This window comes from Podarcis pityusensis (genome assembly GCF_964106645.2).
Source record: "Podarcis pityusensis genome assembly, chromosome: 6".
Classification (NCBI taxonomy): Eukaryota; Metazoa; Chordata; class Lepidosauria; order Squamata; family Lacertidae; genus Podarcis; species Podarcis pityusensis.
In genome coordinates, this window is record NC_138030.1 from 1,351,595 (window position 1) to 1,369,922 (window position 18,328).

The 18,328-nt window shown below is 48.1% G+C and overlaps 1 protein-coding gene across 1 annotated transcript in view; it reads left to right on the top strand.

Annotated features, from left to right (window-relative positions):
- Positions 1-290: 290 nt before the first annotated feature.
- CTNNBL1 (catenin beta like 1) overlaps positions 291-18,328 on the top strand; it is an 87,903-nt gene continuing 69,865 nt past the window's right edge. Inside the window, exon 1 of the mRNA XM_081011250.1 lies at positions 291-465. Coding sequence (XP_080867376.1) covers positions 436-465 — 30 coding nt within the window. The 5' untranslated portion in view covers positions 291-435. The remainder of the gene's footprint in view (positions 466-18,328) is intronic.

Sequence of the window (18,328 nt, forward strand, 5' to 3'; positions counted from 1 at the left end):
ATTAAAATCAGCAGCAGCAGCCTCCCCTCCACCCAACAAAACCGCCTAAACAAGATGCAGGATAAGAAAATAATCATAATCATAATGATGGGGAGGGGAAAAAAGCTTGGGAGCCGCCGCTCTAACCGCTGGGCCACACTGCCTCCCTCGCAAGGAGGGCGGGGAAAGGAATGCCGCGAGCAAGCGCGCCGATTCCCAGCCCGGCCGCCAGGGGCGCCAGACGCAACAGCCGCCGCCGCCGCAGCTCCTCCTTCGGCCGAGCGACGCCTCCACGTGCGGCGCGAGCGCGCTTTACGGCAGCCGCAGCACCTCTTCTCCCTCCCCCGCCCCTTCCGGGCGCTTTGCGGCAGCTTCGCGGCCTTTTGCGACAGTCCGGAAGAAGGCGGCGGCGGCGAGAGAAGCGCCGGTTCGCGGCGGGGAAGGGGCGCCGCCGGCATGGACGTCGGGGAGCTGCTCAGCTACCAGGTCAGCGGGGGAGGGATCCCCACCACCTCCCCGACCGGGGCGAGGGGGCGCCGGAGGTGTCGCCATGGTTACCGGCCGGGGGAGGGGGCTGGGGGGGCTGCGTCATGTCTTGTTGTTTCGGGGTGGGGGAGGGGCCGGGGGATCCCTGCCCCTCCCCCCTCCTGGTTCCTGTCACTTGTTGTTTTTTTTTAATGATATTTATTAAAGTTTCAACAAATACAAGAGCAAAAAAAAACAGGAATACAAGAAAGTACAAAATACAGAAAAAAGAATAAGATTATTAAAATATAACAAAAAAAAGAAAAATAGAGAAAAACATACAAAATACAGTTAAAAACACATTAACTTTCCATAATATACCTTCCCTAGCCTTATTTCCCCGGACCTCCTCATACCTCCCTTTTTTGTATTCCAGTTTGGTTTGTTAGTTCAGCAAATCCTTACCATTAAGCTTTTACCCATTTGTAAACCTTTTTTCATATCTCTTAAAGCATTGCAGCTGGAAACCACTTAGTTTCTATCTAACATCCTTCTAAAGTTCATTAATTTTACAATATTTCTGTAAATAGTCTTTAAATTTCTTCCAGTCTTCTTTCACCGACTCTTCTCCCTGGTCTCGGATTCTGCCAGTCATTTCCGCCAATTCCATGTAGTCAATCACCTTCATCTGCCATTCTTCCAGAGTGGGTAGATCTTGTGTCTTCCAATACTTTGCAATGAGTATTCTTGCTGCTGTTGTGGCATACATAAAAAAAGTTCTGTTCTTCTTTGGCACCAATTGGCCGACGATGCCCAGAAGAACTGGGCATCTTCTGGGCTGGTTCTTGTCACTTGTTAAATGTACAGGTAAGATCGCCTTTCGCCCGAAGATCCCACAGGGCGGCTCACGACATGGAAATCATCATCTTCATCACCATCACTTTTAATTGGTGTACCTCCCAGTAGCGCCTTAGAGACCAGCGAAGTTTGCTCTTGGTATGAGCTTTCGTGTGCATGCACACTTCTTCAGATACACTGAGTGTGCATGCACACGAAAGCTTATACCAAGAACTAACTTAGTTGGTCTTTAAGGTGCTACAGGAAGGAATTTTTTTATTTCGACTATGGCAGACCAACACGGCTACCCATCTGTAACTGGAACCATGGAAGGCACCACATTGAGCCGCATGAAATGGAAGTCCATCAACCTCACCAAGAAACTTGCACAGGTACAGACTGATATCTTCTTTCTTACTAAATGCAAGAACCTGGACATTATACCCAAGGGTCTTAGAATTAAGAACCCTCTACAATCCACGTATCCCACTGAATATGCAAGAAAACTATGCAACACTTTCTCTAAGAAGCTGCTCAAACATCTGATCAGCGTTCTCTACTCTAAACAGAAGCTAATAAAGGAGGAACTCCTTGTATTGGACAACTCTATCAGGAACCACCAAGCTTGGCAAGAGTTCCAAAAGGAAAAACAAAACATTTACCACTCTCAACTGGAGCTACTGAAGAAACAGAAAAACAAGAAACTCTCTAACCTTTCCAACCTACAGGCTACTAATCAAAACAAGATCAACAATATTGTCAATCTCTCACAGCAAGCACTCAGCCCAGCCGAGGAATCAGTCCTTTCACGTGGACTGTCATTCTGCCCTGCCAAATCCCCACACATGATCCAGTTCTACGGGGACTTGGAAGCATTTTTCCGCCTCAGTGTATCTGAAGAAGTGTGCATGCACACGAAAGCTTATACCAAGAACTAACTTAGTTGGTCTTTAAGGTGCTACAGGAAGGAATTTTTTTATTTCGACTGTTGATGACTGTTAACGACTGCAATTGGTCTTCCAGGAAAAAGCAAGGGGTGAGATGGCTAAAAATAGCTATATCATGTATAATGAGATAAGAATCCAATGTCTCTATTCAGACCAGGTCTCTCCATGGTTTTAAGTTTGGTAAAAGGTAAAGGGACCCCTGACCATTAGGTCCAGTCGTGGCCGACTCTGGGGTTGCGCGTTCATCTCGCTCTATAGGCTGAGGGAGCCGGTGTTTGTCTGCAGACAGCTTCCGGGTCATGTGGCCAGCATGACTAAGCCGCTTCTGGCGAACCAGAGCAGCGCACGGAAACGCCGTTTACCTTCCCGCCGGAGAGGTACCTATTTATCTACTTGCACTTTGTCGTGCTTTCGAACTGCTAGGTTGGCAGGAGCAGGGACCGAGCAACGGGAGCTCACCCCGTCACGGGGATTCGAACCGCCGACCTTCTGATCGGCAAGTCCTAGGCTCTGTGCTTTAACCCACAGCGTACAAGTAATTAATTATTATTATTATTAGAAGTTAGAAGTCTGTGGGGTGGGGGTGTGGAACGGAGATGTCTTATCCAGCCTACTCTCTTTGTACCCATAACAGATCTTGGCAGGCAGGAAGGAGCAGGGGGATGGTATGTTGTTGTTTTTTGCAGCATGGAATAAAAGCATGATCACCAGCAAATGCCTGCACATTGGACGTAAGTGTTCATCGAGGGACCATAACTCCATGGCAGAGCACATGCTCTGAATACAGAAGCGCAGTCCCTGGCAGCAGGTGGGGTGCATAGCCAGTGACAGCAACAGCAGACAATAGTGGCCTAGTTGGACCAATAGTCTGACCTGATGTGACGCACCACTGCAATGCCCAGTGGGAAACTCAAGCTATCCTACTTCCCCACCAATTACTCTGAAAGGTAAAGGGACCCCTGACTGTCAGGTCCAGTCGCGGACGACTCTGGGGTTGCGGCGCTCATCTCACTTTATTGGCCGAGGGAGCCGGTGTACAGCTTCCGGGTCATGTGGCCAGCATGACTAAGCCGCTTCTGGCGAACCAGAGCAGCGCACGGAAACGCCGTTCACCTTCCCGCCTGGAGCGGTACCTCTTTATCTACTTGCACTTTGACGTGCTTTTGAACTGCTGGGTTGGCAGGAGCAGGGACCGAGCAACGGGAGCTCACCCCGTCATGGGGATTGGAACCGCCGACCTTCTGATCGGCAAGCCCTAGGCTCAGTGGTTTAGACCACAGCGCCACCATAACAACCTAATGCAATACAAACGTGATAATGAAGCATAACTTTAAAATAAGCAACCTGCGTCAAATAAAGTAACATTCAGCAATCATTAGAATACTATAGAATAATAATATTTTGTTATTAAATATTTAAAACCTTTTTAAAGCATTTTCTGGCCATTGGTGTTTATTTCATAAAATTTATACACTGCTTGATTGTAAAAAAACAAACTCAAAGCAGTTTTAAAATGTTGACTTAATTGTCCTCTGCTCACTGTTTTCTTGTCTCTGCATGTCGTTTGATGCAATTTTATTGTGCTGTTTTATTCTTGTACCAGTTGGGTAATTTTACAGTGTAAAGCAGTATACATTGGTACCTCGGGATGCGAGCGCGATCCATTCCGGAGCCCCGTTCGTATCCTGAATGGAACGTAAGACGCGATGGCGCGCGGCGTGTTTTGCCGCTTCCGTGCATGCGCGTGACGTCATTTTGAGTGTCTGCACATGCGAAAGCGGCGAAACCTGGAAGTAACGCGCTCAGTTACTTCTGGGTTGCCGCGGAGCGCAACCCAAAAGCGCTCGACCTGAAGCATATTGAACCCGAGGTATGACTGTATAAATCTCTTAAGAAGTAATAAACATTGGAGAAAGAGAAAGAACCTGTGGCTTGGTGGATAGAAGCACCAGCTTTGTGTGTAGAAGTTCCTAGGTTCAGGGCTCAGCATCTCCACGTTGAAAGGATCACAGATGTCATCAGGACTAGGAAGGACTCACATAAGGCCTTGGGTAGATGACAGTTTTTTCTTCCTGTCTCACCATAATGCTAGAACCAAGGATGCCCTCCATCCATTGAATACCATTTGCTGGGAAGCCGTAGTTGAGGACGTACTGTTGCCTCCAGGTGCCCCTTATAGGCTCCTCAAGTGGCTTCTGGTTGGCCACACTGTGCAGCAGGCTGGTGCCGCCCTAAATAGCCTGCCTTCGTCTGATCCACCTTCAGGGCTTGTGTTCTGTGAGGAAGCCTCGTGTGGCCTCTCTGGGTTCCACTTCCAGCTTTGGGGAAGAAAACAGGGAAAGACAAGTAACTCTGGAGAAAGAGATCCCTGGGTGGCTGAAGATGGCTGGAGAAACAAAGTCTCTCTTGGGGAGCAGCCAGGTGTCTCTCTCGCACCTGGATTGAACATGTGCTGATTGCAGGTACTTGGCTCTGCCCCCTTTCCAGTGAGTGGCTTCACCATCACACAGGTGTGCGCTTGAATTCCTATCTTGCACCAAGCTAAGCTCCCTTCAGAATTGATTTCTCTATTTTCTGAAAATTCTATTTTTGAGTTTGTTGTTTGATTTTTAATAGTTACAGTATTAAGATTTTTATCACTTCGGGGGGGGGGGGAGGAAGCCGTTAGGGCTGCTGTAGCTGAGAATGATGATGCCTCTAGCTAACATTTTTGGATTCTTTCTTACACTTTGTCACTTTCGTGTTCTTGAAATGCGGGTGGTGGAAGGTGTGGCCTCTGTCTCGTGGTAGGCACGTAGCCTTTGGCATTCATTCTAATGCCCACCTCATAAATATCAACCACTTAAGGTGCCATGGAGCAGTGATGTGGTAGTGTGTGGTTCCCAGCATTCCTCACCACGCTGGCTGGGGCTGGTGGGAGTTGGGGGTCCAACACCCATCTGGAAGGCCTCAGGTTCCCCTGTTGAAGCTCAGTGCTCAAATGAAGCAGAACATGCAAAAGAGAGAAGGTTATAGCAATAGCAGGAAAACTGTAGGAGGCAGACCTGGGAGGCGCATTTGAAATAAATAGCTCCGTGACAGTTTCTAGTCATGCTTGGAGATGCATTTCTATCCATGGAAAGCTAAAAGGAGATGCAGCTTTGCTTCTATTTAACAGTTGAATAATTTCTCAAGACTGAAGGTATTTGAAATGGGTTAAATTAAAGTTGCACCTCATTTGCTTTTCCAGTTTCCATGTAACAAAAATAGGTGATTTTGAGAACCAATTTGATGCTCCGTCTCGCCCCTTTCATTAAAAAAAAAGTTGTTCCTCCCTCACCTACTCCCCCCACCCCCCTGGCCTCTTCCTTTCCAAGCTTCTAGTCCTGGGTCCCTGCTAGGTGAGTTTTAGGGACTCTCCCTTCCTCTTCTCACAAGGACCACCTGCAGATCCCCTGCTGTGAAGCAGGTACACCTGGAGGGCCAGAGGTTCTCTATCCTTGTTTTGTGATGCTGCAAGGCCATAATATTTGGGAACATAATAATAATTTATTATTTATAACCCGTCCATCTGGCTGGGTTTCCCCAGCCACTCTGGGCGGCTTCCAACAGAATATTAAATTACAACAACCTATTAAACATTAAAAGCTTCCCTAAACAGGGCTGCCTTCAGCTGTCTTCTAAATGTCAGGTAGTTGTTCTTCTCTTTGACAACTGGTGGGAGGGCGTTCCACAGGGCTGGTGCCACCACCAAGAAGGCCCTCTGCCTGGTTCCCAGTAACTTGGCTTCTCGCAGGGAGGGAACCGCCAGAAGGCCCTTGGTGCTGGACTTCAGTGTCCAGGCATAACGATGGGGGTGGATACGCTCCTTCAGGTATACTGGGCTGAGGCCGTTTAGGGCTTTCAAGGTCAGCCCCAACACTTTGAATTGTGCTCAGAAACGTACTGGGAGCCAATGTAGGTCTTTCAAGACTGGTGTTATATGGTCTCGGCGGCCGCTCCCAGTCCCCGGTCTAGCTGCCGCATTCTGGATTAGTTGTAGTTTCCAGGTCACCTTCAAAGGTAGCCCCACATAAAGCACATTGCAGTAGTCCAAGCAGAAGATAACCAGAGCATGCACCACTCTGGCGAGGCAGTCCGCGGGCAGGGAGGGTCTCAGCCTGCGTACCAGATGGAGCTGGTAAACAGCTGCCCTGGACACAGAATTGACCTCCGCCTCCATGGACAGCTGTGAGTCCAAAATGACTCCCAGGCTGCACACCTGGTCCTTCAGGGGCACAGTTACCCCATTCAGGACCAGGGAGTCCTCCACACCTGCCTGCCTCCTATCTTCCAAAAACAGTACTTCTGTCTTGTCGGAATTCAACCTCAATCCATTAGCCGCCATCCATCCTCCAACCGCCTCCAGGCACTCACACAGGACCTTCACCGCCTTCACTGGTTCTGATTTAAAAGAGAGGTAGAGCTGGGTGTCATCTGCATACTGATGAACACCCAGCCCAAACCCCCTGATGATCTCTCCCAGCGGCTGCATGTAGATGTTGAAAAGCATGGGGGAGAGGACAGAACCCTGAGGCACCCCACAAGTGAGAGCCCAGGGGTTTGAACACTCATCCCCCACCACCACTTTCTGAACCAGCCCAGAAGGAAGGAGCGGAACCACTGTATAACAGTGCCCCCAGCTCCCAGCCCCTCAAGATGGTCCAGAAGGATGTTATGATTGAAGGTGTCAAAAGCCGTTGAGGGATCCAGCAGAACTACAAAACTCTCACCTTTGTCCCTAGTCCGCTGGAGATCATCAACCAGCACAACCAATGCAGTTTCAGTCCCATGATGAGGCCTGACTCCCGACTGGAAGGGATCCAAATGGTCTGCTTCTTCCAGGCATGCCTGGAGTTGTTCAGCAACCACTCACTCAATCACCTTGCCCAAGAATGGAAGATTTGAGACTGGGCGATAGTTGGCCATATTGGTTGGGTCTAGAGATGTTTTTTTAAGAAGCCGTTTAATGACTGTCTCTTTCAGTGGATCTGGGAAGACTCCCTTGCAGAGGGAAGCATTCACCACCCCGCAGAGCCCATTGCCCAGCCCTTCCCAGCTAGCTTTTATAAACCAGGATGGGCAAGGATCAAGGAGACGGGTGGTTGGTTTCACTCGTCCATGCAGCCTGTCCACATCCTTGGAGGAAACAGATTGAAATTGAACAGCTGAGCCTGCAGCATTTTGTCTTTCTTGGGATGCAAGGAGTGCATCACTATCCAGAACAGGCTGGCTCCTATCCACCCACTAACAGTGCCTCAGCCTGGCTTGGATTGAGCTCCATTTTATCAGCTCTTGCCAGACCTGTGGAGGTACAAAGCAGAAATAGTGCTGCATGTCATCAGCATATTGATGACATTGCAAAACAAATATTCAGGTGACCCCACTTAGCCGTTTCGTATAGATGTTAAGTGGCGTGGGGAGTATGACCAGCCGCTGTAGAATTCCATATTGGAACATCCCCCACAAGCACCACTTTCATGCAAAAGCAATTAGAACCACTACAAAGTGGTCCCCCCCACCCACAACCAAGGCAGCTGAGTTGATTCAGGAGTCCCAAGGCAACTTATATAAAAGAATGAAATCCATCTAATCTCTTCTAACAGAGCAATTAAATCCAGAGCAGCTGTCTGCCCTCTTTATTGTATTGGGCCCAACACTTTTCAGGCTGTGGGGAGCAGCTGCTTGTGCTGGGAAAGAGGAAGGTTTGTTACTGAATCTTAAGTTGCCTCCAGCCCCCCTCCTAAAAAATCTCTTTGCTACAGTGCCCTGGGGGCCTGGCATTTCTGCTCTGCAAGCCCTAGCAGCCCCTTGACGAAAAGTTCTTTTAGAGGTGCCCAGAAATCAACGTCTGATCCCAGTCGTTGCACCTTTGGATTCCTTGCAGTTCTGCAGAGGATGCTGAGGAATAGCTCTTGGGGCGCCTGTAGTTGCAAGGGACTCTGTCTTATGACTCTTAGATCACATGCTGTTTTGCTGAAAAGTTGCTGCCCCCCTATTGTGTAGCCCCGAGCAATTCGATCATCTCAGTGTCCAGTCTGAAATGGGAATAACACTTATGAGGTCAAACAAGTTAAGTTCATATAATTCTTCCCTTCCTTCCCCAGTTCTAAAAATACTGCACTGTTATACAGTGGTACCTCGGGTTACAGACGCTTCAGGTTGTAAACACTTCAGGTTACAAACTCTGCTAACCCAGAAAAAGTACCTCGGGTTAAGAACTTTGCTTCAGGATGAGAACAGAAATTGCGCGGCAGCGGCAGTCCCCATTAGCTAAAGTGGTACCTCGGGTTAAGAACAGTTTCAGGTTAAGAACGGACCTCCAGAACGAATTAAGTACTTAACCCAAGGTACCACTGTATCTGGGATGGGGAATCTGGAGCCCTCTAGATGTTTTTGGCTTCCAGGTCCCAGCATGGCCAGCCGTCCAGGATGTTGGGAGTCCTAGTTCAGCGGCATCTAGACATCTCCCCCCCGCAAGTGTTCCACACCCCTTTGCATTATAGCCATGCCTTTATAATGATATCCTCCGTGCGTCACTTAACTACCACCCTTGACGAGGCATTTGTGAAACTCAAATCTGTATCTTAAGCACATTTCACTGAGCTCTCTTCATGTGGCAAATGGAATTTATTTCCAAGCTGTCTGCATGGGTGTTTGAAATGTGAAAACAGTTATCAGAAAGGTTGGCTGTGCATGTGATATCCTCTAGGAATGTGGCAGTGGGGTGGTGCTTTCTGTTCCCGTTAATCGATAAGGTCTTAATGACACCCTTTCTTCTGTGGCAATCCGTACTCTGCCTTCTGCTGTAGCCTTTTCAACTCTAGAGCTGATGGCATTAAGAGTGTGCAAATAGAAGCAGTTCTTATCATTCTGATACCCACAAAAATGTGAAAAGCATTTTTAAGAGCCTTTTGGGGAAATGGCTCCATTGACGGGCAGCAGGCCAACAACTGCCCCATGGTGTGATTTTTTTTGCTGGCTGGCATCCTTGGCAACCTCTTCGAGTGCTCAGGGATAGTTTTCTAGGAAGCTGTGGCCAACTGTTGATTTTCCCTCCCCTTGCCAGAATAACCCTGCAAGGGCAGCCGAATGCAGACTCGCTAAATTTGACTGATGTTTTTATAACAGTGTTCTGATCCATTTATTTGCGCAGGGCCCAGAGTTTCATGCTCCAACAAGCTTATTCTTCATCTGACAATTCAGTGGGAAGCCAAAAAGCAGTTAAAGCATTAGCCGGAGTCATTACAGAGGGACATTCTCATTTAAGGGAGGTTCAGCTAGATTGATTTCCTCAGAGTCTAGCAGTTGGAGATGTCTTGGGAGCAGCTTCTGTTGGTAACCTTGCTGTTGCTTCGGCTGCAATCACACTCGTGAAGATGCTTTATCTTCTTCACAGCAGTGGCAGCGGCTGGGAGTAGATGGGTGCGAGTCTGCTGCTTTTAGAGTATAATGGGAAGCGCTCACCCTGTGTGGTTCCTTTTGCATAGGCTTGCTGGGGCGATACCTTCTTTGCGTCAGAATCATAGAGTTGTACAGTTGGAGGAGACCCCAAAGGATTGTCTAGTCCAACCCCCTGCAATGCAGGAATCGCAGCTAAAGATTCCCTGGCAGATGGCCACCCAGCCTCTCTTTAAAAACCTTCAATGAAGTAGAGTCCACCATCTCCCAAGGGAGTCCATTCCACTGTCTAACACAGTGTTTCTCAACCTTGGGTCCCCAGATGTTGTTGGACTACAACTCCCATCATCCCTGAGCTCTGCCCTTGCTATCTAGGGATGATGGGAGTTGTAGGCCAAAAACATCTGGGGACCCAAGGTTGAGAAAGGCTGGTCTAACAGCTCTTAACTATCATAAAATTCTTCCTAATGTTTAGTCCAGTTTCCTTTCTTATACAACTTGAATCCCATGGTTTGAGCCCTACCCTCCAAAGCAGGAGAAAACAAACTTGCTCTATCTTTCATGCGAAAGCCCTTGAGATATTTGAAGATGGATATATCATGCCACCTCTCAGTCTTCTCCTCTCCAGGCTAAACATGTCCAACTACCTCAGCCGAAAAACCCTTGCACCTTCCTGATGTTCTGGACTGCAGCTCCCACCAGCTCCAGCATCATGTAGCCACACTGGCTGGGACCGATGGGAGTGTTAGTTCAAAACAGCTGGGTGGCACCAGGTAGGCAAAGGATGCTTTAGGCCAGGGGTCAGCAAACTTTTTCAGCAGGGGGCCGGTCCACTGTCCCTCAGACCTTGTGGGGGGCCAAACTATATTTTGAAGACAAAAAAATGAATGAATTCCTGTGCCCCACAAATAACCCAGAGATGTATTTTAAATAAAAGGACACATTCCACTCATGTAAAAACACGCTGATTCCCAGACCATCCACGGGCCAGATTTAGAAGGCGATTGGGCCGGATCCAGCCCCCGGGCCTTAGTTTGCCTACCCATGCCTTAGGGTTCCCCTCTAGGAACTGCAAGGACACTTCTCAATTCCTGTCAGCTTCACTTCTGAGTATACTTTGGATTTCCTGGAAACATTTCTGAATTGCCTTTCTCTGGCTGATCTTTGCCACAATCCCTTCTCCCTCTGTACAGTGTTTGGATCATCTTGATATAATTCCCTCTCCCCACCATCTCCGCGCCCCCAACCTGACTCCTGTACATTCCACACATTGTACAAATTCTTCATCTTGCTTCTAATCCCAAGTGAAAACATTCATTTTTCTCCTGTCGTTGTTTCTCCAGTTTTCATGGGTTTCGTTATTATTTATTACCCTCTTATTTAATTCTAAGTATTTTTGATGCAATTTGCATGTGGCACAGAAGACATTAGAAAAAGTAATGCTGTGCTGTATTTCATCGAGCTCTGCTTGTTTCAACAGCTCGTCTGGAAAAGAAGATTGATTTTGCTCATATTTTTTCTTCCCGGTTTTAGAAATGAAAGGCTCCCGCAGTGAAAGGAAAGGGGGGCCGGCATCTATTCAGGCATATTTCAAATCCCTGCAACATTCCCCCCCTTCTTCTTCTTCCCCCCCACCCAAGCTTCACATTTCCCAGTGAGATGAGGCTTTTGCAAGCAAGGTTGGGGGAAATAAACATTCATTTCCTTATTTGTTTGCCTGTTTTCAAGGCATAGTCTGGGTATTACTTAGGAGTCAGCCTCTGCCCGTTTTTCCTCTCCCTTCCGCTTCTCAGACCCCCTCAGGCGTTGGCCTGCGCTGCGCTTGGGTGACCCGCCTGCCGCTTTCAATAAAATGGCCCCATCACATCAGAACGCTGTCATTCATTCATCCCCCGGGGAGTTGTGTGAGGCTTGGTTTACTTGCCTGTTGTCTGGTGATATCCCTTCTGGGGATGCATCCTGTTCACTCCCACTTGGTGCTGGTGCCACGCATGACCTGTGGGGATTACGGCGGCTGAGTCTGTGAGCAGGGAGGCTTGCGGCCACCTTCTTCCTACCAGACTCACAATACAGTGGTGCCTCGCAAGACGAAAAGAATCCGTTCTGGGAGTCTCTTCGTCTAGCGGTTTTTTCGTCTTGCGAAGCAAGCCCATTGACGGGATTAGCGGATTAGCGCTATTAGCGGCTTTTAGCGGCTTTTAGCGGCTTTTAGCGGCTTTTAGCATCTTATCAGCTTATCGGATAAGCAGATAAGTGGCTTAGCGACTTAGAAAAAGAGGGGGAAAAGGAAAAAAAAAACCCAGGAACTCGCAAGACATTTTCGTCTTGCGAAGCAAGCCCATAGCAGATTCGTTTTGCGAGGCACCTCCAAAACGGAAAACTCTTTCGTCTAGCGAGTTTTCCGTCTTGCGAGGCATTCATCTTGCGGGGCACCACTGTACACAATAGATTTGATGATTACAGGGAGACGTGAAAACACCCTTGAAGGAAGAAGGTCTAAGGCAGAGGTTCTCAAAAGGGTGTGGCAGCAGAGGGTAGCAAGCGTGGCAGGAAGATGCAAGGACAATCAAATAAACATTCACAGAGCTCAGTGTAGTATAGTACAGTATAGTATTAAAATATTATCATTATTGTTATTATGTAGAATATAGATAGGTGCCTTTTCAAAATGAGAAAAAGAGCATCAAGTGATACCAAGCACAATCCTAGTTGTGTTTTCCAATGCATTTCTTGCCAATAAAAAATTCGGTGTGGCGCGAGCAAGTTTTTGTTCTGAAAGTGTGGCCCAGAAGAAAAAAGTTTGAGGACAACTGGTCTAAGGTTTGAATTCTCCCCCTTCTTGTAAGATCTGCGATTATTTATTTATTGATTTATTTAGTGGGACACATGTTTTTGAAGTGGGGTGCAATAGAAAGCAGGGTTTTTACGTGTGCGTGCTCTTTGGATGCTGATGCTGCTTGTCTTGCGTTTGGATGGCCAGGCTCCCCCGGAGGGCTGAGTCCCGTAGATCAGCTTGAGCCCAGGCCTCCAAGCGGGATGCCTCAGCACCGCCTCCATGGACTTCCTTCGGCCTTGCATTCATTCCTCCTCCGATGCCATTGAAACAGTTCTTTGAAAACAAAGACTCTGGGCTATCTGTGTTGAGGCAATTGTTGAACACATTATCTTAAAGTGGCAGTTAACGGCGTGCATGCCCTTGTTTCTTCTGTTCTTCCGCGCTTGAGGCAATGTTGGGCTGCGTTGAGTGTGCTTATGATCTTTATTCCACGGAGTCAAGGGAAAAGATGGTGATTTGTTTGCACCCTCTGGACCGGAGGACAGAATGCTGTGTCTGCACCGCTGTCAGTAGTGGCAGTGAGCTATTCTTTGGCACCAGGTGTGGGTCAGGGGAGGAGCCCTGCGTGGTTTTGCTGACATTGCCAGCAGCCTGATTAAATGGAAGCCAGCTTTGTATTGCTGTGTTCCCAGTCTGAGGCCAGTTAATTCTGGTGCAGAGGCTTGGAGAGTTTGCTTCCAGGTGTAATGTGTTTGCTCCAGGCAAGGCTTTTGGTCCCGACACGGAAATGGATTGGTGGTTGTGCAGAAGTGCCATTTGGACGGCTCCCTTGGCCCTTCGTGATTGTGTTGCCGAGGTCCTTAGGAACACGGCTCCCCCCTTTTCTGAGCCAGCTCGACTAATTGCTTTCCCATTTTGATTGTCCTGGATTTCTCTTCTCTAAACATTTAATCTATGCTGTGCTCCATCAAATAGTGTCTCTGCCTTCGTGCCAGGTTTGGCTTGGGCGACGCTGGGCACCGTGCCTCTTAATTCGGCACCAAACATTTGGTGAGGGGAGGGAGGGAAGGAGGCCCCTGCCTGCAACAATTGCACTGAGTACAGCACCTGTCGGTTTGCAAAGAGCTCAGGAACCCATAAACTTTTACACAGCGCAGCAAAACAGTTGCAGATGGCCTAAACTGATGATTAAATATTGCTGCTGTTTTGCCCAGAAAGGCTGTGCCCATACCCCATGTGTCTGGTTTCTGATTACTTCGGGTAATTAAGGGGTCGCAGCCAAGTCCAGCTATTTCCAAGGGTTCCTCTTCCAATCCATCTCGGGAGAGCAGAGGGGAAAGCAATTGTCACGATTGCCAAAAACTGATTTGTGCTGCTGCAGTCAGTCAATTCCCAGTTGCCACTTTGGGGCCTCAGAACAGAATGCCTGCGTGATGCTTGAGGACAGCTGAGAGAGGCAAGACGAGGATGGATCGTGGGCTCTGCCTGCTGCTGCCGCCGGCGGTGCAAAAGCGATTGAGATTGCTCTGGTAGGCAACAGGCTATAAATCTGCCTGTAGCAAGCCCACTAGATGCTAGGGGCAGCCAGTTTGACAAGACGCAGCCTTCTTGCAAGCCCCTTCCCTCACAGCCTTCCCATGTTTCCCACAGTTGAGAGGCCATTTTCTAGTGGGATTCCTTTGGAGAATCCTGCCCTGGCTCACTCCTCAAAGAGCCACCCAGGAGATGAGGAGAGGGGCCTGGGCAGTAGAAAGCTCAGCCACTTGCTTTGCCTGAAGTTGCAAAGTTCTAAAACATGCCAGAACTGATTTTTAATTCAGTTTTCATTCCCTCGAATAGCAGACTTTGTGTTCATGTGTTGATGGACTTGGAGACCCAGTGGAACCACAGGGAAAAAATAGGGAGATTTCAGAATGGTAGGGTGAACCCCAGGGGATGCAGAGATATAAACAAGGGCACCCCCACGAAGAACAAAATGTTGACCTATAAAGCCTTAATGGACTGCAGTACCTCAAGGAACCCCCCCCCCCATTTACCCCAACCCTTTGATCCTCATCTGGGGCCCTTCCTTGTGTTCTTCCTCCATGAGAGGTCTGGACGACGGGTGACATGAGGATGGGCCTTGTAAGTAGTGGCTCCCCACTGGTGGGATGCTCTTCCCAGGGAGGCTTACCTGGTGCCTTCACTGCATATTGTTAGGTGCCAGGAAAAAACGTTCCTCTTCTAGACCCTTGACCAATGAAACAATCTATAGCCTTTTAAATGTATCCGTGGGAGGGGGGTTGTTGTCACGTTATGCATTTTGTGTTTTGTACTGTAAACTTGCCACCTTGCGATCTTTGGATGAAGGGTGTGTGTGTGTGTGTGTGTGTGTAACTGTATACATTTAATTAATAGGAATCATAAATAAAAAATCCCATGGGGGGCTGAGCATGCTCAGTGGTCTCCAGAAGCCACAGAGCATTGAGCGCTGGCTAGAAGATAAAAACGGACGACTGGGGACGGGTGTGAACTAACCAGCTCGAGACCCTGACAGAGTTACAGCCGGGAGTGTCCTGCAGGATTATTAGCCGCAATATTTTGTTGCAGTTCCTACATTAGTATGTCAGGAATCCATAGATCTGCTCTGTATTTTAATTTCCTATTGTCTGTATTCATCCTGGCAGCAGTGGTCTAGGTCGTTTCCTAAACACCAACATTTTTTTTTAACATTTCCATCAGCTGTGGGCTCTCATGAACGGTTCTAGTCTGTGGATTATATAGCGACTCTGAGAAACGTTCAGCTTAGTTGAGGCTCACCCTCCTAACCTGTAAAAGGGTCACCTGCAAGTGTGTGTTTTTGCCCCCACTGGAAATGAGCGGTGCTGGAACAGGATCCGGTAGCTCTTGCAGCCGAAGGCATTTCTTGAGAGGGCTGCTGTCAAAAGCTCTCTTTTTGCTGTCTTGGCAAATAAAACAAGAATGGTGCACACATACTCTCACACACCCCTTCAGCAAAATGCCAGGCAGGGAAATCTTGAGAGTCGCCTGGTTCTTTAATCTGTTTCACATTCCGCAAAGTGGATGCTTGTCTGCTTTCTCATGTCTCCGGAGGCAACAGGAAAAGCTATCTTGACAGACTTTGATGTGGAGTGTCTGATCTGCAGGAATTCTGGTGCTGCTCCTCTCCAACTCTGCCAGTCTGCTTATTGTCTCCATTATGGCCCAGATGGCCAAAGCAGAACTTCCAAGCAGTGCTGGGTGTACCAAAGGTGGCTGCTCCTGCTTCTCTGTGGCCTGGGGGGGGGGGCAGTTTGCTCCCTCTGCACCTGCATTTGCTCCCTTGTTATGCCTCCTTGCGTTGCTTTCCAAAACGGAACAAATGGGAAGATGGTGTAATGAGGGACCACTTTTTTCAGGTGACCGTCTCGCCTTCTCCTGTAGCTCCAAGGTTTGTCGGAAAGTTTGGGGTTGCTGTGCTTGCTGGAAGACAGTGGAACAGTTACGCGGTAAACGCAGTGTGCCAAAGTGGAGAACCCTCTTTTTTCTTTTTTTCTTAGAGATATTTATTAAGGTTTTTAAGGTATAACAAAGAAATGAAAAATAAAAAGAAACATACAAAATAAAAACAGTTAAAAACACATTAATTTTCCATAGCATATCTTCCTTACACTTATTTCCCCGGACCTCCTCATACCTCCCTTTTTTGTATTCCAGTTCAGTTTGTTAGTTCAGCAAATCCTTACCATTAAGCTTTTACCCATTTGTGGGCCTTTTTTTGTATCTCTTAAAGCATTACAGCTGGAAACCACTTAGTTTCTATCCAACATCCTTCTAAGATTCCTTAATTTTACAATATTTCTGTAAATAGTCTTTAAATTTCTTCCAGTCTTCTTTCACCGACTCTTCTCCCTGGTCTCGGATTCTGCCAGTCATTTCTGCCAATTCCATGTAGTCAATCACCTTCATCTGCCATTCTTCCAGAGTGGGGAAAGTGGAGAACCCTCATTGCGAAATACCCTGGCCAGCATCCTGGCGGAGCTGCGTCTTGGACCAGCTGCCATTTCCAATCTGCCCCACATAAAGGGCATCGTAATGCTTCATCCAGTGCACAACTAGCACATGGGCAGGCAAGGTCACATCAGTCTCAATAAACCTACCATTAAAATTGTGGACTGGTCATTTCTTCGTCAGAGGGCAAATGGGCAAAGTTAGCAGAGGATCAAATACTCCCCCCCCCTCACTGTATTATCTTGAATTGTGCTTATGGGGCAGTGGGGAGCCATTGCAGGCCCCGGGGAACTTTGAGGCTTTTGGCCCACTCTCTTTGCGCCAGCCTGCCCCCATTATGGAGAATGGGCAGGTTCATCCCTTCGGAGTTTATGGCGGTGAGAATCCTAGTCTCTCCATGCAGACAGAGCTGTATGCATGCAATTTCTTTTCTCTGTGCTCACTTGTTAGCTAGTATGAAATGTACCCTTTAGAAATGCCCATGAATTTTCCTCTGCAAGGCAGCTTAATTTCCTAAAACGAAAGGGTGGGGGGGGGGGGAAATGTTTAGCTCTTGCTCTACCTGACACTGCTTATTGCTTTTGAGATGCACTAGAGAAAAGCAGGATTGAAGGCAGGCTGGCTTAACACAGGTGTTAGAAAAAAGATTAAGAGGTTGGAAAGATATCGCTGGAGATTTGAGGCTCGCTTCCTGAAGTCTCTCTAAATTGACAGCTAATAGGTAGTTCTTCTTGATGGCTCTTTCCAGCTATATTCAACCGGCAGAGATCCACGCACAAAGGGAGCCCTTTCACTTCCAAAGATTCATTTCACATTTCTTTTAACAAATGATTTCTGAGCTCCACGGTAACAAGGTTATTTTGCTTTTGCAGCATGCAAAGCAGGCACTTTGCTTTTATTAAGCAGGCTTTATTAATTCATTTCCAGATTCTTCTCCCCCTCCCCTTCTCTCCCCCCCCTTCCCGGCTTCTTATTCTCCATTTCCAATCACACCAAGTTGCTGATGAAGAGTTGCCAGTCGCTAGAGCTAAGCTCCTCAATTCGCTCTTCCACTGGAAGGAGCCAGGGAAGGCGGCCTTCTCCGAAAAGAACTGATTCGGGGAGCCAGTGCTGCTGTCAACAGGCCCTTGCAGCTACAGCAGATCAGCCAGAGAAGCATTTGCGAGGCTTCCAAAGAGCTTGCTTTTTCAAAGAGCCATTGAAATGCCACAATATGTATAGATATATTCTGTGTTGATGCTGTGGCTAGGAGAGCACAACCCTTTCCTGGGGACCCGCTCCCCAGCTGAAAAATTGGGTGGATGTCCCAGGCCCTCACAAAATTGCCCGTCTCTAATAGCATGCTGGGTGCTTTAAAAGTTTATTAATTAGAAATGTATGGAACTTCTTGCGGGGGGCGAAGAACAATCTGTTAAATGGGTTTCCAGAAGAACCTCAGCCTGATGGTCAGGATGAAAGCACTCTTCCTTCTCTTTTCGAGGATATGAAAAGGAGGATCCCCAAGTCTGCCCCCCCGCCGCCCCAATGATCTCTCATAGCAACCAGCCGGGTGCTTTTGGGAGGCCAGGGGGGATGGGCAGGACAGAGAAATAGCATCTTTCCCCTCTTGTTTCTCCCCAACATTCCCTGGCATTCAGAGTTGTATTGCCCTTGAATATGGAAGGTTTGTTCTTTGAGACAGTATTGGTGACCTGATCACTCATCTCCCTCTTGCAGTATTGATGGCTGTTTTACTTGGACATGGTTTGGCTTCCTGTTGGTGATCATTTGATACTTCCTTGACCTGGTGCCGTCCAGAAATTTCAGATTGCAACTTCCATCACTGCCGCCCACATCACTCCCAACCGGCACGGCTGTACGATGCTGAGTCTGATGGTAGTTGTAGGTCAAAACATCTGGGGGGCACCAGGTTGGG